The sequence below is a fragment of the Odontesthes bonariensis genome, chromosome 16 (genome assembly GCF_027942865.1).
Source record: "Odontesthes bonariensis isolate fOdoBon6 chromosome 16, fOdoBon6.hap1, whole genome shotgun sequence".
Classification (NCBI taxonomy): domain Eukaryota; kingdom Metazoa; phylum Chordata; class Actinopteri; order Atheriniformes; family Atherinopsidae; genus Odontesthes; species Odontesthes bonariensis.
In genome coordinates this window covers 9,406,569-9,432,432 of record NC_134521.1, presented here as the reverse complement: position 1 = coordinate 9,432,432, position 25,864 = coordinate 9,406,569, and the positions used below count along the sequence as shown (strand labels likewise).

At 41.7% G+C, this 25,864-nt stretch overlaps 1 protein-coding gene across 4 annotated transcripts; it reads left to right on the top strand.

The window, feature by feature from the left end:
• The first annotated feature begins 321 nt into the window (after positions 1-321).
• On the top strand, positions 322-25,864 carry cxxc5a (CXXC finger protein 5a). 4 transcript variants are annotated; one of them, XM_075487697.1, is made up of 3 exons: positions 322-1,179; positions 9,431-10,441; positions 24,429-25,864. In XM_075487697.1, the coding sequence occupies exons 2-3, from the start codon at positions 9,647-9,649 to the stop codon at positions 24,471-24,473; spliced, it is 840 nt and encodes a 279-aa protein (XP_075343812.1). In that variant the 5' UTR covers positions 322-1,179; positions 9,431-9,646; the 3' UTR covers positions 24,474-25,864. The 4 variants fall into 4 exon arrangements, with proteins under 4 accessions (XP_075343812.1, XP_075343810.1, XP_075343811.1 ...); XM_075487695.1 differs by having other exon boundaries at positions 322-1,368; XM_075487696.1 differs by having other exon boundaries at positions 322-1,372.

The window sequence follows — 25,864 nt, the reverse complement described above, 5'->3', positions numbered from 1 at the left end:
TAAAAAGGTTCAGATTCCTGATATCGTCAGGTTTTCGGTACAATGCCACCTGCGCAGTTGTGGGAATAAAAGCACACATGCAGTAAAACGGCGTTGAATCACAGACTGGTTTATTTTAAGACGTGTTCTTGTCGTCATCATCTTAAACGCTTTTATACGCGTGAAATAACATTTACTGTCAGTGCGCTCTGAAATCCCGTGCGTAATTACGCATATGGTGGCTTTTTGACCTCTGTTTACGAACAGAGTGTCATGTTTGTTCGAGCCAGAACGCTTTTATTTGCAGGGAGCTTGCTTGGCCACGGGTAGTTAGTTGAACACCACCCCCTCTTCTCTCTTTCTCTCTTCAGCTGCCGCGATATTTTCCAGCTCTGGAGCCTCAACCGCACAGCTCGATCGATTCGCATTGATTGTCCCTGACGAGCTGCTCCACTTTCTAGCCAATGTCAGCCAGTCTGCGATCGGGAAGGAGAGAAATGAAGGAAAATCTCTGCCGCCCTGGCGGTGTCATTTCCACACACTTGGGTTGGCCGCCTGCCAGCAGACAGGACAGTCGAAAGAAATGGAGTGGACTTCGGGTCTGAGCGAGAGGAGGAGGACCCGGGGCCGAAGCGGGATCTTTGTCAGCTTTGCATGGTCTATCTGTTCTTCACATACATTGGCCGGTAAACTTTGTTCACCTGGATTTACCCTCTACCACCCAGGAGTTTTCTAAACGGAGAGGTCGCTCTTAAAAACATAACGTACTGACACACTTTAACGTTTCTCCTACATTCACAAACACCGCCCCACAGCAGAGCAGTTTTATGCGCCTTTAAACACTTCGGATCATTTTGGACATTAGGTAAGGAGTAACCTATGCAGCCACTCCGGCGTCAACACTGTCAGGATTAAAGCGGAGAACATTGTGCTGTTATCATCTCAAAGTTTCATTTTGAAACAGCATCTCTCCCCCCCTCAGCTGTCCTGAAATCAGACTCAACCGCTCTCTCGAAGCGCGCGCCCCTCGCGCAAAAGTCCAGTTCGCTTTTTCCGCGAAGCTCCAAAAATCTATGAAATGTGTTTGCATGTTCCTCTCTGCAAGCGGGGACGTAGAGGTGGGATTGCAAGGACCGAGAAAGCTCGGGGAACCCACGCGTTCAGCCGCTGAGAAAGTACGCTTTTCCAAAATAACTTACGGTAAATCTTTTTTTTTTTTTTCACATACTGTCCTTAAAAGACAGACACTCAGCGGGATTGTGTTCTCGGAGAAGAAGCTGCTTTTTCTTGCCCCTTTCCTTTTTTTTTTTGGTCACCATTCGGCACGGTAGGCTGAGAGACGGACCGCTCGGACTGTGGCAGCCCTCCCGTCTGCTCCGATCTGCTTTGGTAGGTGCGAATAAAATGGGCCCGTGTTTGCAAATATGCAGATATATGGACGAGGAGGGAGGAGGGGTTGGACGTGGGGGAATCATACTTTGTTGAAGTCTGCTGAAAGTTGGGATGTCACCTTCATATAGGATTAAGTTATAGCAGGGTGCATCTGTATATGCTGAAATGTGCGACCGCAGACCGTGTGCTGGTACCGCAGACTGGCCAGTGGGTTCCAGTCCAGACAAAAGCTCCCTATGTTGATTTCTTTACTCTTTACTCTTTGTAGAAATTATAAACGTGTCGTTGACTGTCAGAAATACTGATGTTTTCGTACCGTGCAGGGATGAAGATGTCCTCATTGTTTAAAAACAGCCTTTACCTAAATAGTCCGGCTCCGGCATGGATCGGCACTACTGGACTAAAAGTCTGGCTGTCTTATTAATCAGCTGTTGACAACGCGCTCTAAAGTTGACGCTTCCACTTAATGGTCACGCGTTATTTTTGATATAGTCACATCATAATTGAAACTTTTTATTTTTGTACCATCTTTAAAGATAAACTGAACGACCACGGGACTATAACGCGCCTTATAAAGCCGCATAAAACCACACACATATATATGTTCTTCTCACTATTCTCTGGTTTTCTCCTACCGGGCATCATTTGAAAGTTGCCAGGTAGCTTTTGACGCGCTACCCGCAAATTTACAATCACCCCCCTCCCTGCCACCCGCCACCACTGTAGCTGCTCCAAGTGCTCCATATGTATGCGAATGATTTGAAGTCACAGTATGCATGGCATGGCTGTTTTTATCCCTCTAACTTTTTTTGTGTGCATAGCCTAATTAGGGGAAAGAAGGTGCAGCAGGTTATGGACAAAGGACGAAGCCTCGGATGTAATTATTATCACCAGGGTTTTCTAATCTCCCCTCCGTTTGTGCGTGCGCTCGCGTCAGTCGATTGGAGGGCTGGGGAAACCATAGACAAGTCCAAACTCCGCAGACACCGCGCGTGAGATCGTGCATCGCCTGAACTAATGCGTTTTGGTGTTCACGCGTCTCTTGAGATGAAGTGAGCTGATCCGGTCCAAATGATCCTCAAACGTGCAGCAAAGGAGACAATGCGTTTCACACCCCCGTTTAAAAAAAAAAAAAGCTGTTACCTGGCACCTGCGCATGAAGTGACGTCAGTGACGGAAACTCATTCAGGACTGCTCCTGCGATTCGCACATGGACTCATGTTCCTCATGAAATGCTCATGACATCTTTGGCAGTTTTTGACTTAATTAATGGTCAGACTCAGCTGTGATCTGTGATTTCAATTAGCAACAGTGTTTAGCTCTTCAATAATTCAGAAATGAGCGCTTCCTGAGAGAAACCTGTGCCAGACCAACTCAGTGTTTGCTGAATATTAAGCAATACCACCGTCCTAGATTCATGGTAATATTTTTCTTTTATGTGTGTCAAAGGATTGCAACCCGCAAAACAAAATTAAACCTACGCTGGGTCTAAATGTTTTCCTCCTTCCCTCCATCACCTATCGATTGAACTCAGATCAATGACTAAGCTAACCAACCATTCATCCATCAGTCAGCTGTCACGGAATTGTGACCTCACATTCATTTGTGTACACACATCAGTTTTTTTTTTTTCTGCTTTTGGCACTCAGGCACAACAGCTGGTGCAGAATCAGACACGAAGCATCAGATGTCTATTTGAGATAACAAGCCTGTTGGGTTTAAAGCTATGTTAAGCTAAGAGCAGCATGTGAAATGAGCTGTATTTGAGCATCACGGTGCTGACAACATTCACCAGGAGCAGTGCGGCTGTTGGGAAGGACTCATTCTCTTTTATTTATTTTTTTTAGTGCTGCTGTGAGTGTCCCATCTATAAAATTAACAGCTGAATGTGGCTTGAATCATTTTTGTGAACGCTCCAAAATACATTACTGTTCTTTTTTTTGCTTGTAGCAGAGTTGTAGCTGATGATCCGTCACACCTATGCTATGTGGCACACCTTACAACCGGCTTTGTCTGACAACTATAGATTACTGAAGGTCAAATAGAACAAGTTTGACGTTTTTAGAGAAAAGTTTAGTGCGTTTGCTGTGTTCCCAAAAGCTATCGGAAGACTGATATTGATCATATGTTTATGACTGTGGGTGAAGGTGCCAAACACACACAACTCAGGAGCATGGAGGACTGCAGAGGTGTTAGCAGGAAAAACAAAAGCAAAAGATCAGACCGGGACACTTTACGTGTGGTCAGATAATGTTTCTTTTGCTCAGGAAGTTTTCTCATTGAGTGAACCGACTCAGAAGTATCTAAACGAGCAGACTGAAACCTGGAAATCCTTTAGCGTAGGACACACTGTGTCATTCTTTATGAAAGAAAATGAGCTAATGCTAACCTCCAGTCAACAAACAGTTGTACTAAATAATTGGATTCATGTAGACAAACGGGAGGATGAGTGTGAGCGAGTTACCAAATCTTCACAGCTTAAAGTTTAAATGAAGCGGTCATCACAGAGTATGAAATGCGCTGTTTGCTGACCATCTTTGGAACAGCTGTAGTTTCACCATGTTGCACAATAATGTCAGAGCAGTTCCCTCACTCCTCAGAAGTTATCCTTCCAGTCTTTTTTCTCCACCTCATGACGATTGTCCTAGTGAAGCCATGAGAGACTATTTTCTGTGGACGATGCTGCCACACCTGTGTTGTTTTTTTATGAAGTCAACCTCTCATCACTTATGGAAAAATCTCAATAAAAAGAAGGTTTTTTTTCTGTTGACTTTGACATCTTGATCCCATTAATTGAGATTATTTGAATTGGTAGGTTGATAAATTAGGGAAAAGATGAAGTTAACACATATCTGCACTAATATATGAATCATGTAATCAACATGCCGAAGTGAGATTGTCTGAAAAATCAATGAACGCGTCTCCTGGCATCTAAAAAAGTTGTTATGGAGGATTGAAAAGTTGCTAAATGTAGCTACAAAGTGGCTGAATATAAATAGCGAGGTGAAGAAAAAATATGTAAATTGAAAACAGAATAACTATCCACTCTTTCTCTGGTCAAGAAATAAACTTAAACAGTTTATCTTTCCGAAGCCTCCCCGTAAAACATTTTAACGGCAAATACACGTTTTTTACGGATAAGATAAATGCAATTTATGGTGTTTATAAGGGCGCTTTGGACAAAGAGGCTCACAGTTTCCTCTAAAACTCTGTATGAAATGTGAACATTGCCTGCATGTCATTCTCATGTCATATTTGACTAAAACTAACCCATGTCAAAGTTTTCACAAAGTATCACCGGCGACATTTACAACCACTGGAGCTTCTTTTTTTTTATACTTTCCCCAGCTTAGTTGGTCAGATACACTTAGTGATTTTAATATTTTTTACCGTTAAAAGGTAAAGGAATCATCTGGCGCTCAAATATGCTTTCATGAAATATGCAAAGAAACCTGCCCATCATGATGACAAGGCTTCAAAGAAACAGCAAAAAAACTGCCACTGCTAACCAGTGGCAGTTTACCTCCTGCAATCTGGGTTTACTTGAACAAGACACCACCAATTATATCTGTGAACACCGGTGTTCCAAAATCTCCAGCCGAGCTCTTTGGTTTGTCTTTTAAATGCATCATTCATGTAGTTACTTGATCACATTGATTTTTTTTTAGACCAATTGTGGCCCTGCGTTCACTGATTTTGTGCAAAATGTTGTGTCGAGATAGAGAAAAAGGTGATATTTACACCTGTACTTTGAATTCAAGAAGCGTAAAAATCAGACTTTTCTCAGCTTTAAAATGTGACTGATAATTACAGGCACTTGTCAGGCTCATTCACAGAAACCTTTGGGGTAAAGCTTTCCTATTAACCGCTGCATTCGGTCGATATATAACAGGAAATTAAAGGAAGATGCTTACAAGAGGAAACGTCACTTTGCCTTTTTTCAGCAGAATGACATCAGCGCTCTTGAAGGTTCCCGAACTGGATTAAGAGACAGGTCACATGAGGACATAAAACTTCTCTGTGAACGATGTGGTGAAGTTATTATCGAAGGAGCTGTAACCCTAACCTTCAGGGTTTGTGATGATAAAGAAAGTGGGACTGATATAACAGATGTACATAAACAGTAAAAGGCTTAAATACTGTAGGTGCCCTTTCTTTTAATTCTCACTTACTGTGGTGACAAAAAAATCTGGAAACACATATTTGTCATTCCAGACTATTTTTTTTTAATTGTAATATTACAGTATGGATTTTTTTTACCAGGCAACAATCTGCATCTGCACAACACTGTGATAATAATCAATGAAAATGATGCATTATGAGTCTTAGGAGAGCAGCATAAAACTTAACTTAGACAATGCCCGATTTTAAATTTAGCTTTTTATTCTTACACAATAAATGAAGGAGGCAGGGATTCAAAACCAGTGTGGTTATCGGACTCCTTTTGTTTGGTTAGGTTGAACAAAATATCCTAATTTGGTTTGAAATTGACCCTTTTCAAGCCTTGATCTGTGCACACGGTTCTATCCCGACTGAGCAGAGTTCTGCAGTTTCCACACACATTTTACACGAACACAGTACCTGTGAAAGGGTTTATTATGTGTTTATTACAAGAAGTTTTCTTTTGGTGACGTCACTATAGCATGAAAACCAAGAAATTGTGTTGCAGAGGAGAGAACTCTGTCATCAACATGTGGTTATTATTTTCTACGAGTGCATTTAACCTAAAACTATAACGTTTCCCCAGAAAAATACACGACTATTCTGCATCATTGGAAACCAGCAAGGTGTACATCCCTATGTAGGTGTTAAATGTTTTGTAAATGCAAACACTGAGTGTCTACATGCCCTATTTCCTTGCAACTGGGCTGGTATTTAACATCAAGCCATTTCTTTCCCCCCCTGCAGTAACCAGATATTTTAGTGCTCAACATTAACTAGATATCTATTTCCTAACCATGACCCTGTATTTCAATTTCAAAAACTTAGCCCAAGTGACATTGGTTCATCTGTAAAACCTGATAAAACGTAAGAAGATGAAATAAAATGAAAGCAACTCACCAAAGGGAGACTTTAGATCAATTTCGAAGAAGAACAGCTTCTGCTGGAGGCCAACATCTCCCGTCTTTTGTGAGTTATTTAACACGAAAGAAAGGCAACATAGTTACACCATGCATGCAGAAACTGGGCTTGTGCATTAAAAAACATTGAAATACCAACAAACAGAAGGTAGAACTTGCAGCCTAATTGCAGCCTTTGAATCTTCCGGTGATTCTGTCGCGTTTTCCTAAACCAAACTAAGTAGATTAGTTTGTTTTCACCTAAACCTGATCAAACTAAAAGCAAACGTGTGCCAATGATCTGAAATCCAGGGACAGGACTCTTCAAAAGTCTTCTTCTTTTAATTGGTGTGTTTTGTTCTTCCACCACCCAAACACGGACATTGTTGGTCATTAAAAGATGCTGATGTCAGTTATTATTTGGCACGCTGAAAGATGATGACCGGGCGTCAGGATGTGTTTGGTTAGTGAGAGATTAAAAGTCAAAGTCATGCATGTCAAAGGAGCGTTTAAGCTACTGTCCCGTTTAAACGAATGCTTCCTAAAAATGAAGAAAAACTCAAACATCTGTCCAAACATCAGTATTTTACTGAGTTACTGCAGCATCATTTAATGTGGCCGTTGGGGGACCGATGCAAAGAAAGTCAGAAATGAAGCATTGAGTGACATCTGTTTCATTAAGATTCAGACATGAAAGCTCATCTTTGTTTAAAACCACTTGTCAGCACCGGGTCAGCTGTTCTTTGAAAGTGGGATAATGGTGGTCTGGCTGAATCGCTACGCTACAGTTCATCAGTCATACACTTGAAGCTGTTTATTACGAGCTGTTGAGAACTCGTTCCTTTCTAACTATTGATAATAATGCTTGAGTCCTTTGGCATATTTACTCTATTTAAAGCATTGATGAAGCAGTTGGATGACGTTTCGTGCTGCGATTAACCAGCAAATGATTAACTTGCACAAGTGACTATTCAGATTTAGTTTTATCAGAAGCTTAGAGTCCAGCAGAGACCAAACGTATCATTAAATGCACAAAAATCCACATTTAGAACTGACCACTAAGTACGTAATTTCTCATTTCCAGTATCCCATAAAACCACAAAGCTCCCATGGATCACTTTGATTGTTCCCAGTGGCTCTTCACCCACAACGGAGCACAGATGCTGTTAGCGTTGAGATGCTTTTGGGAAACCGGACCCTGGTCAGGGCAGCAGTGAGAGAAACTGAAACTATGGGGCTGAGGGGCTGCGGAGCTGGCTCTGGTTCGCTGGCGCCACATCCCCCTGAGCTGGTGAGAATGTGGGGGCTGTGCTCTTGCCTTTGAAGCTTTACCTCCCACTAATTCTGGCCTTCCAATTTCCACACACTGCACAGACACCCCCCTTCCATCCTCTTCCCCTCCCTTTCCCTTTGTTTCCCTTATAAGGACTTGCCCGGTCATTTCCTCAGCTTTTCTGTGGGAGGTGGTGTGCTTGTTTGTGAACACGGACAGGTCAGGAGAATAGCAGCATAGTTTTTTCTTTTCACAGCACTCACAGGAGTCTTATGCTCCATGCACACGTCTGTCCTCTCAGGAGTCGCTTACTTTTAGCTCACTGAGCCCTCCTGATCTTCCCAAGAACCTCAAATAATCTAACACTTTTCCAAATTAAAGTTCTCCGCAGCGTAAAACTTTAAAACTGAAAAAGAAATGAAAACAACTGACTGAATAATCAGTGAATTAAATCAAAAGTCAAGGCTTCAGTGGTTGCCTCTCAGATATTTATGTTGTCCCGCATCGTTTCGTAGGTTTTTACAATCAGATCAATGAGAATGTGACTGACTGACCGTCGATAAATGCAACGTTTTCTGAAATTACGTAACTGCAACCAGGTCAGAACAGCTTATTTACAATGATACCATATCGAGTTGGACACAAAAGAACTGATAAATGACAAAAAGTATGAGATCATTTGAGGACACATAGTAAAAACAAACAACTGGAGACGTCTAAGAGGACTTAAGCTGAGCCCTATTATAACAAACTTCATCTAAAGAAAAAGTCCTGATAGTCTGAGTGGAGGATGCATGGCTCCCCTTAACTTTCAATACGTTGTCATTTACCAGGATACATTTTGGTCCCCGGTACAACTTCATTAATTGAATTGTATTATATTTAAATAGCAGGGATTTGGCTCCCTGCTTTGTAATGTCTTTGGCAGCCAATCACAGAAGCTGTGGGGTGTTCCTTTCATGGTTCAGGAGTGTGTAGAGTTTGATTAGTGGATTGTTTTGTGTTAAGAAAGAAATTAGAGGTATTATGAAGGCTGATTTTCTGAGGCTGCATGTCGTTGAATATCAGCATCGCTCTGTCAGTGTTTTTATTTTTAATGAAAGAGTATTTAGAATAGATTTATTCATTTACACAGTTATGTCACATTGCTATTTTATTATTTATCTTTTATCACACTTAACATCAAAGCTTTCATGCTGATTGCAGGTATTAAAAGACCTGACGATAACAGACAAAATGCATTTTCTGATGTTGGGATTGTCAGCTCTAATCATTAAGTGACTCAGATTATTAGTCTGAACGTTTAAAGCTCTTATAACTGATGCAAATTGTCATTTGAAAACTACCTGAAGATGTAATTGTGCTCAGTTGTAAACCCACACGATCTGCTCGTCTCTGCAACCTCATGAAACCTGCAGGATTTATTGTTCATTCATTCACTTCTGATGCTGATGTTTTGCAGCTTTTAGCCAAAATGCTCCAGAAATACTTTGTACGCCGTCCGCTCGGCACCAAATAGCAAAGAAGCACACTTTGAAGGGGACAGAAACAGAGTAAATAGTGTTAAATATAGTTACCGTAGGCTCCTTAGAAGCCGAAAACATGATGAAATGGATGTCAGTGAAGCTGAGGATAAGACACTCCTGGTAAATAATTTGCTTTCTGTTTTAATCAAGTCATCATCAATGTGTAATATACACTCTTCTTGTTCTCTCCCTGTGTAAAGTCTCCCGATGGCCCACAAAACAACGTGGATGAGGGCTGAGCTGTAGTGGGGGCAGAAGGCTTCGGGAGCCTGCCTGTCATTGGCTGGTTGATTGGTCTTTTTAGGTGAGGCGCCACTCTCACCGGGGCACAGAACGGACCGATAAAAAGCCCTTCCTCGCTCACCCCTGCCCCCTTTCCACCCTCACCCCCAACCCAGGCACGTACGCTCTGGACCATGTCTAGCGGGCTGTCGGAGGGGGGCCAGACCGAGGACCTGGAGCGGAGCAGCAGCAAACAGGACTCTCCCGTCATAGAGCGCAGGAATCGCAGTGGCATCATCAGCGAGCCCCTCAGCAAGAGCCTTAAGAACTCCCGCACCCTCTCCCAGTACACAGCAGTCTCCTCCGCCACGACCAATGGACGCACGGTCAGTAGTGCGACTAAGAGCCACTCGGCCAAACCTCAGCCGCCCCCGCCGCCCCAGCCTACCGTCTCTGCACTGACAGCAGCCAAGTTGGACCGAACCCTGGAGCAGGTTCTGGAAGGACAGAATGGTCTGCTGCACTTTGCACAGGCAGCGGCACTGTTAAAGCGAGCCGGTATGGAGCACATGCTCCTGCCCGGGGGCATGGGAGTGGGAGTTGGCGGTGGAGACGCAGGCTCGGGGGCCAGCGACTTGGAGGGTACGTCTGTCACGGATGCCGTAGGTGGCCCTGTTGACTTCCCATATGGAGTAGGAGGTGGCTTCCCCTTCAACCCGGGGCTTTTCATCATGACGCCGGCTGGAGTGTTTCTGGCGGACAGCGCGCTACACATGGCCGGCCTGGCCGAATATCCCGCACAGAGCGAGCTGGCCTCCGCTATCAACTCCGGGAAAAAGAAACGAAAACGTTGCGGCATGTGTCCACCGTGCCGACGACGGATTAACTGCGAGCAGTGCAGCAGCTGCCGAAATAGAAAAACGGGCCACCAGATCTGCAAGTTTCGTAAATGTGAGGAGCTGAAGAAGAAGCCCTCTGCTGCTCTGGAGGTAAGAGGACGCTGTGTGTGCTGCTGTGTGCTGCTGTGTGCTGTCTGGGTGAATGACTCTAAGTGTCACCACAAAAGTGTGAAAAGTTTGAACTTTAACAACACAGATTACAGCCTGCACTCTCAGAAAATAGAGTACAGAATTGTACCTTTAGGGGTACAATGGCTTGTCACTGGGGCAGTACCCTCAGAAGGTATAGTTTTGTACCCTTGTGGTTTTTACCTTACAGAGACCAATCTTGTACTTCTGGTGGGAATTTTGTACCCTTATACTGAAGTAGCCTAACACAGACTGTCTATTGTACCCCAGCATGTAGAAAAAAAAAGGTACATATATGTACCTTTTACCACTTGAATACATATATGTACCTTTTGGACCCTCAAAAAGGTACATATAGGTACCTTTAGGTCCAATAATTAACACAAGGGGGTACATTAGTATAGATTGTACCTGGACAAAAAAGGACTCATACTGTACCCCTATTTCTGAGAGTGTGGCAGCACAAATAAAGCACCTGAATGTCCATCTTTAAGAGAATTTCTTTCTTTTCTGTGGTGGGAAACATGACAGGTGGTGAGGAGCGTAGTGGTTGTGTTCGGGGTCGGCATACTCGATTGGGGTCTCTTTAATCCTGCACTCTGACCACACGAGCGCCGTGGCTACAGCTTCCAGCAGGAGTTCGGCAGAATTGCTAAACACGAGGCCGTATTTTTCTAAATGAAACGCCACACAATGTGTTTCATGCCTTTGCAGAGGGAGTGCAAACAGAATAGTTTGTGTGGAGGGAGAGTGGCAGTAATTGTGAATGTGTGTACAGTATGTGCCTGTATGTCAGCATACATGTGTGGGTATGTTTGTGTGCGTGTAATGAGGACCATCTGGCCACAGAGCATCATCTGGAGCACCAGGTGTCAGTGTGGCACATGCACCCCCCTTCCCCTTTTTGCTGCCCCTGTCCTTCTCCCTCCTGTGACAGTCCGGCTCATCTAAATGGCCCTCCACACTTCCTGTCTGTTACCCTCCATCACACTCTGCGGCCTAACTAACCCTGGCTGTGGTGACAGAATGGCCAATCATGAAATCAATCTCAGCAGATGTTCCATCTCAAAGGAAACAAACTTTTATGGATAATGGTGTCATTTTGCCGTTACATAATAAATTGACGGACGTGTAACATTGCGTGAACATAAACCGGCGACGAGGCCGCTGGTGTAATTGACACAAACAGGATCTATGCCTCAAACTGCTAATGGCTTTACTACCATCTCTTTCTGACGTTGATTGAGAGCGACAGGCTTGGCCTCGTGCTCACAAGCCCAAAGGTTAGTTGCGCAGTCTCGATGTGCTTAGTTTGACCATCAATGATAAGATATTCCTCAATGGATTGTGTGTTTATTAGATCCATTTAAGTAAGGTGGACATTTTTTATGATTTATTCAGATATTAGATGCATAATTAGCACAGCTTAGCTTGGATGTTACTTAAATTCTTTTATACAGGCTGGATTAATCTGGCTTTTTAATATATAATAACCTACATGCACATCCTTTGAGTTTGTAGCTTGTTTACTACAAATTATCTGGTAAGTTTTAATTATTCATGCACCAACCTGCTATTGTATTTCTAATAGCTTTCCAAGAATTCAGCTTTGAGATATTTTCAATTTTCTGGTAGAGACCATCCTTCAAGCTTAAAGGATAAGACCGGTTTTTTGACATTGGGCCCTTGATTTCACATTATAATATGATGTTCTACTCACCCCTGCTTGTTGTTGGTCATTTGGAGCTGTTCCGAAGATATTCGCGAGGCGTCTGGCTGCTCTCTTGAGATATTCGGCCATGAAACGGTTTCCTATGGGCAAGCTTATACAGGTACAAACTATGCTGTTTATAATTTATTAATTACTCTACACCAGCACTGATAACGTGGAGGTGCGTCGCTTACTTAAAAAAATCCGGGTTACTAATTTTGAATTTTAGCCGAATGAATAAATAGGCAGCAGGTCTGTGGGCTGCCTGTGGCAGTAGCACGACGATGACGTCAGTAACACCCACTTTACGACAAAAAAATAAAAATTACAATAACCCGGATTTTTTTAAGTAAGCGACGCACCTCCGCGTTATCAGTGCTAGTGTAGAGTAATTAATAAATTATAAACAGCATAGTTTGTGCCTGTATGAGCTTGCCCATAGGAAACCGTTTCATGGCCGAATATCTCAAGAGAGCAGGCAGACGCCTCGCGAATATCTTCGGAACAGCTCCAAATGACAAACAACAAGCAGGGGTGAGTAGAACATCATGCTATAATGTGAAATCAAGGCCCCAATGTCAAAAAACCGGTCTTATCCTTTAAAGCAACGCTTTATTATTATTAAGCTCATCCAGTATTTTCCGTTATTCCTCATCAAAAGAGGTGAAGTGTAATTCTTTTCTAGTCTTCACAGTGAGGAGCTGTTTGACTTTCAGGTCCTGTTTTAAAATGGCTGTCAGGACCTAATGTATATTATCATTATTACACAGCTTTTAACTCAAAGTGAGATGTCTTAACCTAATAAAACCTTAACCTCACTGTTTTTGCAGCATATCCACAGATTATTTCCAACGGCGTAGAAAATAAGTTAAGTAGTTCTTGCAATAAGTGTCTCAGAGCAGATGAGGATTCTGCAGCAACAGGCAAATGTTTGGCCACCCCTGCTCAAAATGTTTATGACTAACCGATTTCCCATCAGGGGCGCAACTAGCAAGTCATTAAATGCAAAATGTACAACATCTGAACAACAGTTAGTACTTCATGTATCAATGTTTCCAATAAATGCAAATAAACACAGAGAGAGAGCTGTTAGAAGACTTTCTTCTACAGGTTTCCTTCTGATTTTTTTTTTTTAACACATATTCAGTGGCAGGACGTTCATCAATTAGCCTACAAATAATGAATTATGAGAGGCATTTTGCGTATTAAGAGCGACTCATCATTTATATTTATAATTTAATATTTTTATGTAAATAAAATATAATACTCACAAGAGTTCCTGATTATTTATTTATAGACAAAATCCATCCTCCTCTCTTTATGATAATCCACAGACATGTAGGGAGGCAGCGCAGCCAAGAGAAACGTTACAAAAAAGAGAGAATAGACTATTTGAAGTAAATTCATATGAATATATGTGATGAATAGCAGTGGTCCCAGCATTGAGCCCTCAGACAGTCCTACACTAATAGGTCTGAATAACTTTTAACATTGTAGGATTCACTGTGTCACAAGCTTCATGTAAACCTAGAAAAAGGGCTGCAAAGTGTTGCTAGTTGTCCAAGGATTCTATTAATTCATTCTTAGGCCAGAAATATACTTGCTTTTGATCATGGATACACATGTTTATCCCGGCTGCCACTTTGTTTGGAGCATCCCTTGTGCGCATCTTCAACAATTAGCGCTACACGCTTGCAAAGCTCATTTTGCATAAAAACAGTAAAAAAATAATTAAATTTCAGTTGATTTACCCGGTAGCTGCAATTTACCCAAAATTTAATTTAACCCGTTAGCGGACCCCCCCCCCCCCCTCATGCAGCGCAGCATATAGTGCAAACCCACTTTTTGCGCCACTGTTTCCCACAAAGATAACACATTTACTTAATAATACTTCACAGCTTAAACACAGTTTGTGCTCATCTGAGGGTCCTTATTTCTGTTATTTGCACTTTTTTGGATCTTTCAATAAGTTTGGAAATTTGAAGGACTGTTAGACTTATAGCCAAACCTTCAGGTAGTCCATTTTAGGCGTGTTCAGGATCATCATCTTGGTATAGAAATCTCTTTTCTGGCATTAAAGCGAGTACGTGCCCGTCTCTGCTCCCGATGCATGTTTCATTAGGCCCAAAAGTATCTTAACTTCATCAGTCAGCACGGACTTGCTGCCACTGTGCATCAGCCTTCTTTTGGTGTTCATTAGCAAACTTGTCACTCTGAATTTTGTCGTGAGAACGGAGAGAAAAAACATCCTCCGACTGACTTTTCTTTGGAGGTCATAGCTGTTCAGGTGTTTGCACAGTAGATCCACCACTGCAGGATGGGATCGGTCTTTCTGAGGGTGTTGTGCAGTTAGAGGAAGCAGATTTCTTCCCTATCTCAACAAAGCCTCCACTGCTAACTGTCGTTTCCTAACTTATGATATGCGGTGGCATAATCAGTCAGCAGCTGGCCTGGCCTTCACAATGCATTCACATAACCGCAGTATCATTTACTGTGGGCAGAAAGCATGTCTGAGACTTCTTTACTACAATTGTACTTATGCTCAATTCAAGGTGTGCTCTCCAAACATCTGTGGACTGCTTTCTCTTCGCTTTCTCATCCCAACACCGTTACATACGCTAATTAAAGGAAATTAGCCAGCAATTCCCAGCAACATCTGGTTTAAGGCGAGACACTACGGGTAATATCTTAAAATAATAGATGTCACCGTGAAACTTCCTCAGTTGATTACTTATACAAGTATGAAAAAGAATATAGAAATTTGTATGTTTAATTATGCAAATGAGGTATTATCTCATTAAATATGCACAAATTTGCATATATTTCCAGAAGATAGATCTGAACATATGATAAAGCCAGGTGCAGAATTCTTTTTTCCATTTTGTCTACACACAAAATGAAAAGAAAATTACATAGGGATTTCAGGATATCTGCTTTCATTTCCTAGAAAATCAAAATATACTGTCCATAGCAAAAAAAACATAGATTTTCGCCATATTTTTTTATTATAATGTCACATAAATCAGGCCAGGAATGCTTTATCAACAAATCCTTCAGTAAATATCTTCAGAATACTGCTAAGTGTATAACTGGAAAGTTTGGTGTTAGTAGGTGCTCCATAGTCTGAGATATTGATACTGGAAAAATACAAAAAAACTGATTTTGAGAAAACGGCATTTAAAGATTTAAATAGGGGAATTCAATACATTTGTATTTAAAAACAATTGCTCAAAAACAGAACAAATGCTCAGGCCCTTAGTAATACTAATATTGAAAAAAATAATCTTATTAATAAAGAATACAAGCTGCCTGCTGTGTCTCGCCTTAACCTCACAAAACTAAACCAGCAAAATGTAACTTTAGCAGCAGGTGAAAGAAAGCGAGTTAGAAAACAGGGAAACAGGTGAAACCAAACTTACTGGTGGTTCAGAGTCTGTGACATCTGTGCACCCTTTCTGCACCATTTCTACAGTATAAACACAAAACACAGGTTCAAACTGATATCATGTGCAACTTTCTGCTGTGTAAAGTCGTCTGTTAAATCCTTCTGATTCAGCAGACCGGCCTCTGCTGAGCTGTCTTTTCTTTGAGCTCTCTCAGCATTGCTCTCATTTCTTAACTTAAAAACTTTCTTCAGTCGCTAGTAAAATTAAATTTACAGTTGTAAATATGCATGACTTTTGTATATATATGTTTTTCTCACAATTTTCCACTGGATAAAAGATGAAATAACGTCAGAAAATATCAGAAAAGAAAGCGACAGAATGAGCAGACTGAAATAGAACGTTTAGTAATGATTCACACATGCGGGCCCCCTGGATATCGTCGGCTCCTGCATGTCGCTGTGCACACGGTAGTGATGCCTGTGAAAATACAACCTGAGGAAACTGCCACTGATTAGCGGAGTCTGTGTTTGCTAATCGTTTGGATAAGGTTTGAGAAAACACGGTATTTATAAAGCATAGACTTTTGCATCATCTGACCTTTTCTTAGACTGATTGTGGACGAACCAGAGCCCCAGCAAAGCAGTTCGGGTCTGAGACGGAGATAAAGTTTGTCTGAAAGCTCAACTCTCACGGGAGGCCTAAACCTAGTCAGAGGACTCCTTTGATTTGTCATTGCATGTGTTGTTCTGAAGGACAGTTTGGACGTTTTTATCATTCTCATGCTTGAACTTTGACAGCTTTCTTGGCAACATTTAATTTTTTTTTACGCCCAAAAGACCAAAGGTAGAAGAAAAATTGTTCTCCAGTATCCAGAATATTCAATTTGATTTAATCTCATTTATTTTGGGCCCATTCACAGCTAAAGAAAAAAAAAAAAGCTTTCCCGGGAAACTTTACGTAAAGAAACCAAACAATTCCATCCAAGCAAGCGTTTAGTGACAGTGAGAAGAAAACACATAAGAATTGTAATGTTGTACAGTCCTATAACACGAATCCCAGAACATGTGAGACTGAAGGAGCCAGAACTCCGGGGCCTCTGGGACCGATAAAACCAAACTTTCTCTCATGCTGAGAATCGAACTACATTCACATTTTGTATTTCGATGTTGTATAAATTTAACGATTTACAAAGAACAGTGAACTCTGCCAGTTTGCCACGTATGTATGTAGTTCCACTAAAGGGGTTCGGGTTCAGTCTCTGACTTCCTGTTGATGTTGTCATGGCACTTACCCAAAAAAAGCACTTATTTACAATAGTGATGCCAAGCTAAAGCTCTGTTGAATATTCATGAAAGTTGGTGATGACACAGGTCACCAGGCTGTAAGCTTACAGCATCTTTATGTTTCATATCAAACAAAGTTCAGGACAAACCTGCCAAGCCTCCCAGTGAGATCACCGACTTTAGTCGTTTGTATCTTTCCTCCCGACGTTTGAAACTTATTTATACGATGGATCTGAAAGCAGACAAAACACTTATATCAGCATATATTATACCTAATCTTACCTAAGTTTTATAGCTGATAAACTGTGATGAGATAAAGTAGCATTTATATGGAAAAAACTGACTGATTTGGTGACATTTCTGGTCTAAAGACATCTGCTGTGGTGCAAAAACTCAAAAATCTTCAGAACAAACCAGCAAACTTTGACCTATTGAAAGAAAATACGTTCCAATAGTCACTTTTTTTTATCTAAAAGGGACCCTTTTAGATTTATGGTGCATGAAGCTGTAGGAGAATAGATATCAGTGTAAATAAATGTTTTTTTTTTTAAACTCAATTAAGGCTGATAAGCTGATAAACAGTGATGAGATAAAGTAGCATTTCTATGGAAAAAACTGACTGATTTGGTAACATTTCTGGTCTAAAGACCTGATATATTTCTAATGAGAGTTGATGCCACATCTGCTGTGGTGCAAAAACTCAAAAATCTTCAGAACAAACCAGCAAACTTTGACCTATTGAAAAGAAATACGTTCCAATTGTCACTTTTTCTTTTATCTAAAAGGGACCCTTTTAAATCTATGGTGCATGAAGGTGCAGGAGAAATATTTAGTTCAGCGGAGACACTACAGGAGAATAGATATCAGTGTAAATAAATGTTTTTTTAACTCAATTAAGGCATACAGCTGATAAACTGTGATGCATTCGAGTTAAGAACAGTGTTGTCCATCTTAAGTGATTTGATAGTGAACCACAGCATTGACCTTCCTCTATAAGGAGCTGTGGCAGTAGAAGAAATTGTTCCATTTTGCCCTATTTTTCTTTATTATTCAGTCCATTAATAAGTCTAGGAGCTGTCTTAACTGCCTTTGTTATTAAGTCAACAGCCCTTGTCGAGCAGGTGATTAGATCAGAGAATACAGCCGCCTGGGCCGCACTGTCAGCCGGTGTGATGTCATCGGTGCAAGCTAAATGTCAGAGGGGGAGATTCATTGAGAATGTTCCGCGTCAGAACTGAGAGCAAAGAGCAGAGAATCAGCTGTGAATCGTAAAATGCCAAAAACGAGTCTTAAGTTATTAAGATAACAATTCAGATGTCAGTTGCTCTTTGTTTTTTCCTTAAAAGTCTGCTTCTGCGGGAGAGATTTCCGCTTCCCATCGTCGGCTTTCATGCATATTCAGTGCGACTTGGGCACCATCTGCACCAAAGCAGAAGATCTCCTGGCTCCCAGAATCACAGCGAACTGCAGTGTGCCTCAGCTGTAGCTCAGACAGCCCCTGAGTGTCATATTTCCCTCCAATCAATGATGGAAGGGTACAGCCCCATCTGCTGTGACTACCACTCAGTGTGCACTTTCAAATAATCTCTTATTTAACGTGTGTCTTAAGGGCAGTTTGCTGGACGGTTCTGACCGCTTTTCGGCACATCTTCATCTGCACAGTTAGGAGTTTTTTTGTACTGCATATGCATTGAAAGGTTGTTCTTTTTTTTTCTCTCGTGCGTTTGTACGAGCCTGTGAGCGAACGCATGTCGGTACACAAGTGCAGTCCAGCAGCACTGTGCTTATTTTAAGGGTGTTGATGGTTTCCATTGAAAGCGCATGGCGGCTCAAAGAGGAGCGTAAAATTGGCAAGTGAGTGGGAGTTAGCATGCCGAGGCCTTTGCCACCTCATAGCTCGCTGGCTGAAGATGTCTGGATTTATTCTGGGAATGCTACATTTGAGAGGAATAAGTGGGAAGGCAGTTCCTCTCTTGCTCTATGTCTGAATACCCTCCAGGGGTGTCAGTCTTAGCCATGCTGCTCAGTGCTGAGAAAGAGGCAAAGTCAGGGTTTGGAAGTTGTGCTCCGCCTGGTTTTTTCCTGAATAACGCAGGATGGACTTTACTGTTGGGCGCCTAATACACATTATAAAGATATTCTGCGATATGACAAGAGCTTGCAATGCAATTTGGTGGTAGCGCCAAAGACTCTGCTTGTTGTTCATTAGACACAGGTAATACCTGAACACTTGTTTTCCTCTGGGACCCTCTTTGCCAGCGTCAGATGCTGATATGGGAGTAGTGGATTCCCTCATGGTCTTTCCTGCCTCGCAGACACTGTACACCAGACAGTTAGGACAGTGGAGACTGATACAAACTGACAGGCATGCAGACTGACGCCGGGATACACGGATGTGTGGGCAAGTTGCTGGGCAGACAGAGGGACGGGTTGGAGCGAATAGGGGAGGTTAGGAAAGACGGGAAGAAAGAGAGAGATGGCACCGAGGCAGCAACTGTCACGGTGGACTGACAACTTTTAACCTGAAGAGATAAAGTAGCATTTCTATGGAAAAAAACTGACTGGTTTGGTAACATTTCTGGTCTAAAGACATCTGCTGTGGAGCAAAAACTCAAAAATCTTCAGAACAAACCAGCAAACTTTGACCTATTGAAAAGAAATACGTTCCAATAGTCACTTTTTTTTTATCTAAAAGGGACCTTTTTAAATTTATGGTGCATAAAGGTGAAGGAGAAATATTTAGTTCAGCAAAGACACTACAGGTGAATAGATATTAGTGTAAATAAAGGATTTTTTAACTCAATTAAGGCATTTTTAAGATTCTCTAACATTTTCTGATTCCAGCTGCTCATTTTTGGCGTTTTCCTTTGTGATATATGAGGATGTTGGTCTGCTGCGCAGCTGAAACAAGGAAACCATGGACAGTTTTCTTATATTTCTTGGACTGAATAAGTACTTTAAATAAGTATAAATGTTTCTTGCGGTCCTATTTGCACCAATCGTCTGGATGTGTCACAGGTTATGCTATCGCTGCTGCCTTGGCTACAAGATGCTACAAGATACATCGAATCGTTGTGTTGGAACATCAGAGACAGCAATGCAGACATACATACGCTTCTGTATGTGTAGATGCTTTAAGTTTGCCGTGTCGGTTCGTGTTTTATTTTGTATTTTTACTTCTAGGTAATCCTGCCGATTGCATGAAAACAATAAGCAGAAAGCTAAGAGATCCCCTGAAGCACAAGTTTGGAGTCAGCATGGCTTACAGGGACTTGCATCACTAACAACACCCGTTCTCCTTTTGTTGTAGATTACACACAAAAGGTTCGTGGCGCGCTGAAGCTAACGTGCTCGCCTTTGTTTGAGGGAAAAAAAAAACCCACATCCATCGATTTTTAGTGATTGGCCACTTCACACCCACAGATCCCATCTGTGTGAACCCTTGCAATCAGTGGCGGTGAAGGAAGGAGGTTTTCTGTTCCTGAAACGCTGCCATTTTTCCATTGATTGCACATGGTTGATAATGAGGAAACACAGCATTACTGCTCAGTCGAGGGCCGTGTTGTTTTTTTCCTCCCACGCATTACGTCACAGCCAGTCCGGCCCTTACCAGGTTTTCAACACATGTGTCAGCGGCAGATGTTGCTGTCCTCCGACCGTCTCCTGAACAGCTGAGTGCTGCTGCAGAGAGGTCACTGCAGACATGGAGGAGACCATCGCAGCTTAAGGCCCACCGTCACATCGTCTTGACAATATCATGGCCGTTAACCTTTGGGTAACAGTTTGTGCTGAAATTAATCCTCAAAATATAGATGATGTACTGAAAGCTTCGGCTGCTTTGGTAGGTTATATCATGTGATTTATTCTACATCCATTAGACATCTTTGAAAAACTGATGTCGTACTCTGGCACATTCATGTGGCTTACCAGCAGCAATGTGCTGTTCGGTGTCTCAGGCGTCAGATTATTACGGTGGCCCTGAAGTAGTGATGGGTCATGCGCACAAGCATCGGCTCTGAGAGCCGGCTCTTTGTAGTGAATCAGAAGAGCCGGCTCGCATCAAGTGAGAGCCGACTCCAAGTTTTTTTCCATTCGCTGCTTAGGTTTCACTTTCAGTGCTCAGTCCTAGCTCTGGTTAGACAGAGCTTTGTTATGATTGGCCAACATGGCGACCAGCATGGCGACCAGCATGGCGACCAGCACGTGAGAATTAAGGAGTTTGGTTCTGGTTTTGGTTCTGTTCTGTGGATTTGTTTGAAGTTTATTGTTAATTTGTGCAATAAAAAAGCTTAATTCAAATAAACAAATGTAAAAGTGGTTTTGTCACAAAATAAATGCAAAGAATTAGGCAATTATAAGGTCTCTCATAAAAACACTGAAAGCAAAAGGGTTTTCAACACATAAACCATGATTTTTTTTTGCAAAGTTAAGGTCAAATGTAGGCTACAAAAGATCCTAAATAAAGATCGGAAAAGAGCCGAACTTCCCATCACTACCCTGAAGTGCAAATCACAACGGCAACAGAGAAACGACAACGGCATTAACCAAAACGGAAAAGGTAGGTACCCTCAGGCGAAATAAATCGTCGCTGATTGGACTGGTGGTGGTCAGTGCTTTAAACCGGAAAGACTGTGGTTTACATGTTTTCAAAATATAAGCGCTGCTAGTGACAACGTACACACTGCTATTAAAGAATACTATATTAAAAAATCAGTAATAATGAACTCATATGATGATGGTGGCCTTAACTTTTTAGACTTTTACACTTCAAATAATACTTTCAAAATGAATTGGTTTAAACAATTTATCAAGAACCCATCTTCAATTTCATACTAAATGTTATTTTCTCTAAATTAGAAGGCCTACATTTCTTTTTACTTTGTAGTTATAATGTTGAAAAAATCCCCTCAAAACTATCCTTCTTTCATAAACAGATGCTTCTTTCTTGGTCATTGATCTACAAAAAGATTTTTTCCCCACATAGATACTACATATGGAACAATATTGGTATGAAGTTCCAAATTGAAGATGAGTTCTTGATACATTGCTTAAACCAATTTATTTTTAAAGTATTATTTAAAGTGTAAAAGTCTAAAATGTTAAGGCCACCATTATCATATGAGTTCATTATTACAGATTTTTTTAACATAGTGGTTTTTGTTCCTCCATATAAAGTTTAATAACATCTTGTCAATATCTTTTGAGATCTTTTTGTTAACATCAAGATATAAAGCAGCATGTAAGACGGGATATTTACATCAAAATATTCTTTAATAGCAGTGTGTACGTTGTCACTAGCAGCGCTTTTATTTTGAAAACATGTAAACCACAGTCTTTCCAGTTTAAAGCACGGACCACCACCAGTCCAATCAGCAACGACTCATGTCGCCGAAGGTACCTACCTTTTCTGTTTTGGTTAATATCGATGTGTTCTCTCTTTTGCCGTTGTGATTAGCACTTCAGGGCCACCGTAGATTATTCTTGATGGAGGCAATTTACCAAATAAAGCACAGTGTGGACTGGGTTTGGCTCTGATCTTAGGGATCGTTACCTTGTTTTTGACTTTAAAGTAGGTGAAACCTGCGGAGCTCGAACCCCGCTGTCACCCGGTTTCCCGTCCAGTTCTGAACCCACAGCAAACATAAAAACGCTGCGGTGCCAATTCAAGGGGTTGATGAAGGATTTAAGTGGCTCTGAAAAGTTATTTTGGCGGGTATTTGCTTTTATTTTCTGACAAACTTCTGTGAACTAATGGGCCATTTGACTCAGAAATGGCTCTGTGGAAAAACTCATAATACCACCGCAGCTGCGTAAGAGAGCTGCTGATTCTGTCTGATTCTGAGGCTGCAGTTGGTTGTTTTTGGGTTGGTAAAAACACGTTTTCTTTGCAGAATCGATCGTGTGTTTGTGTTTGCACTCATAGCATCTATCCCTTAAAAAAAAAAAAACTTTGCGTATGAGACTTTTAGTGGAACAATCTCACATTTTGGTGTGATTTTGGGGGTGTACTGTGAGAGTCAGTTAACATGTCAATGTGTGTGGAGGTGTGTGACTGCACATGAATACATATTGGTTCGGTGCGAGTGTGTGTGGGTGCATAAATGTTTGCCGAGCTCCTCTTGCCTCGCTCCAGGCGGAGCTGGCAAACGGAAGGATCCTTGCTGCAGAATCGAGCTGCACTTTGCAGGACGCCAGCCGCGCTGCGGCTCCGGGGACCGGGGCTGCTCTCTATCTCCTGACTGGCAGGCTGCTGCTGAGCCCTGCAGCTAAATGCATGTGTGCCACTCCTGCTTAGTGCAATCAGACACACCGATAACCACGGCGAGGGGAGAGGCGGGGGGACGGAAGGCAGCGTGGCCGCTGATGGTGGTGTGGGAGAGCAACGTGTGTGGCGGCTAAATAATAAATGTGGCATATTGGGTTTTTCTGTGAAGCCACAGTTGAAATCTCCTCCTGTAGTGGCGCTGAAGGCAGAAATGTAGCGATTTCACACATGCTGCTCACCTGGGGACAAAGAGTCAAACACAATTAGGGCAGAGCTGATTAACTGTTTCATTCATTAGTTGATTGACATTAATCATTTAAGTCACTTGTGAGCTGCAAATTCCTCAAGTTAAAGGGATAGTTCGCCTCTTTTGACATAAAGCTGTATGACATCCCATATTAGCAACATCATTTATAAACATTTTCTTGCCCCCTGCTGCGTCCTGTGAGCCGAGTTCCAGCCTCGTTTTGGTGTTGACGAAAGTAGTCCGGCTAGTTGGCTGGGGTTTAAAAAATAAAGCGTTTTGCTTCTCAAAACAATATGCGTTCAAAAGAGTAATACATTTGTATCACAAAACCGTTGTCCAGGAAAAAGTCAGACCTCACAATCGCTTGGCGCTATTTTCTCTCCCTCGCTATCACTGCCTGCTGTATAGACTGTGCAGACCGAAGTGCAGACCGAGCAGTCCCCTGCTTCCGAGCAGCAAACACCGTAACAGGCGCGGCTGTCGGCAGGCGGCAGCACGCAGTGATACGAAGGGAGAGAAAATAGCGCCAAGCGATTGTGAGGTCTGACTTTTTCCTTGAGAATGATTTTGTGATGCAAATGTATTACTCTTTAGAACTCATATTGTTTTGAGAAGCAAAACGCTTTATTTTTTAAAGCTCAGCCAACTAGCCGGACTACCTTCGTCAACGCCAAAACGAGGCTGGAACTCGGCTCACAGGACGCAGCAGGGGGTAAGTCAAATTTAATAAATGATATTGCTAATATGGGATGTCATACAGCTTCATGTCAAAAGAGGCGAACTATCCCTTTAACACCTTAGTATTTCTTTTATTACTGTGGTTGCACATTGGTTATGTTTAGTTTTTCATATAGTTTGATGTCATTAACCAATGACGCATCATTAGCTGTGGAATGAACACAAAAAGCCTGCATGTCGACTCATTTAAGTTGCTGAAGTGGAATCATGTTTGCAAGCAGAAATAAGAATGTGCTGACTGTCCTTAACAAGTCCGACCTCCTCTCCTCTCTCGTCCTCCCTCCCCTCCTCTCCCTTGTCGTCTTCTGTTTCTCCAAGAAGGTGATGCTTCCCACAGGAGCGGCGTTCCGGTGGTTCCAGTAGGACTCCTCCTCCTCCTCCACTCCTGAACCCAAAGCTCTGCCATCAAGTGCAATGCCAACTCCTGGATCGTCTCCGGAAACCGGACACTGGTTGACGAAAAACAAACTAGCAACAAATAAAAAAATCATAGAAAGAAAGAAAAGAATGAAGAAAAAAAAACAAAGCAGAAAAAAAAAAAACCCAATCAGATAATGGATGCACCTACTTATTCCATGAACCAAAAATGAAGCGTAAAGTGAAGCATCTATGGCAACTTTCATTCCCTTTTCTATGTTTCCATTTTGGTACCTTTTGTCCTTTTCCCAGCAGGTTTTTTCTGTCGCTTAAACATGGAACTTGCTCATTGCCAGAAACAGAAATGACGGACTGAGTGTGGACAATCAACTAATTTCTGTGTTTGGTGTTAATGTTGTTCATGTGTGGAAAGATACAGTACTTGTGTAGAGAATGTAAATTTACAGCTATATTTTAAAACTAGTGGCTAATGGCAAATGTTATTGTAATTCTTCACCGTTATGTTACTTAAACCCTCGTCTATTCTTACGATTCGTTCTGTTGAAGGGGTACGGTTTCCAGACAGATAAGTGGATGTCCTTTAAAAGACAAGAAAATGTTTCAAATTTGTTAATTTCAGATTGGGATGACACTGATTATTATTATTATTATCATATTCGGCAGAGCTCCAGAGAGCCTTCACCGGGTTGAAGCTGCTTTTTTTTTTTTGCCAGAGCCGTCACTACTGTAATCTCCTCAATAAGCCCTACTCTGCATCTCCAAAGTTCTTTCTTTTTTTTAGTGAAACTGGCAGCCTTATGTTACTGTGGCCCTACTGAGCATGTGCCAACGCAGCTCAGGGCGATAGCACCAAGAGACAGCACTTGCTCTGACTCTACCCTACTGAACGCACTGAGACAAGATTGCATTTGTTTTTTGTTTTTTTTATGGTTTATTTGTTACATTTTCATGATTTTTGTTATGTTGCTGGGTAGTTACAGCTTTTAAAAATAACCGATCTTTGTATTTGTTTAGAAAATTGGTCTGGTTTTTTGTGAATAAAGAGGAATGCATGTATTCGTGTCAAAATTGAAAGTTTTGATGTTTTGTCTAATCGTCTGTTTGCATGTTTTTTTTAAAAAAGAAATACAAAAGCTTACCTTTTCCACAGATAAAGAGACGTGTTCCCTTTTATAATTGGATGCTGCGAGAAGTTTCCTCCTCCAGCAGAACTCATTAAAAGTAAATCAGCTGGTGGTGTGGATCACCATGATGTCCTTGATTTGACTGAGATCTCTCTCTGCCTCTGCCTATGTAATATCTTCCTATAGTGGAATGATGGAGCCTTGATATGCTAAAATGTAACCAAAATGATTTAAAAGATGTTTGAATAAGAA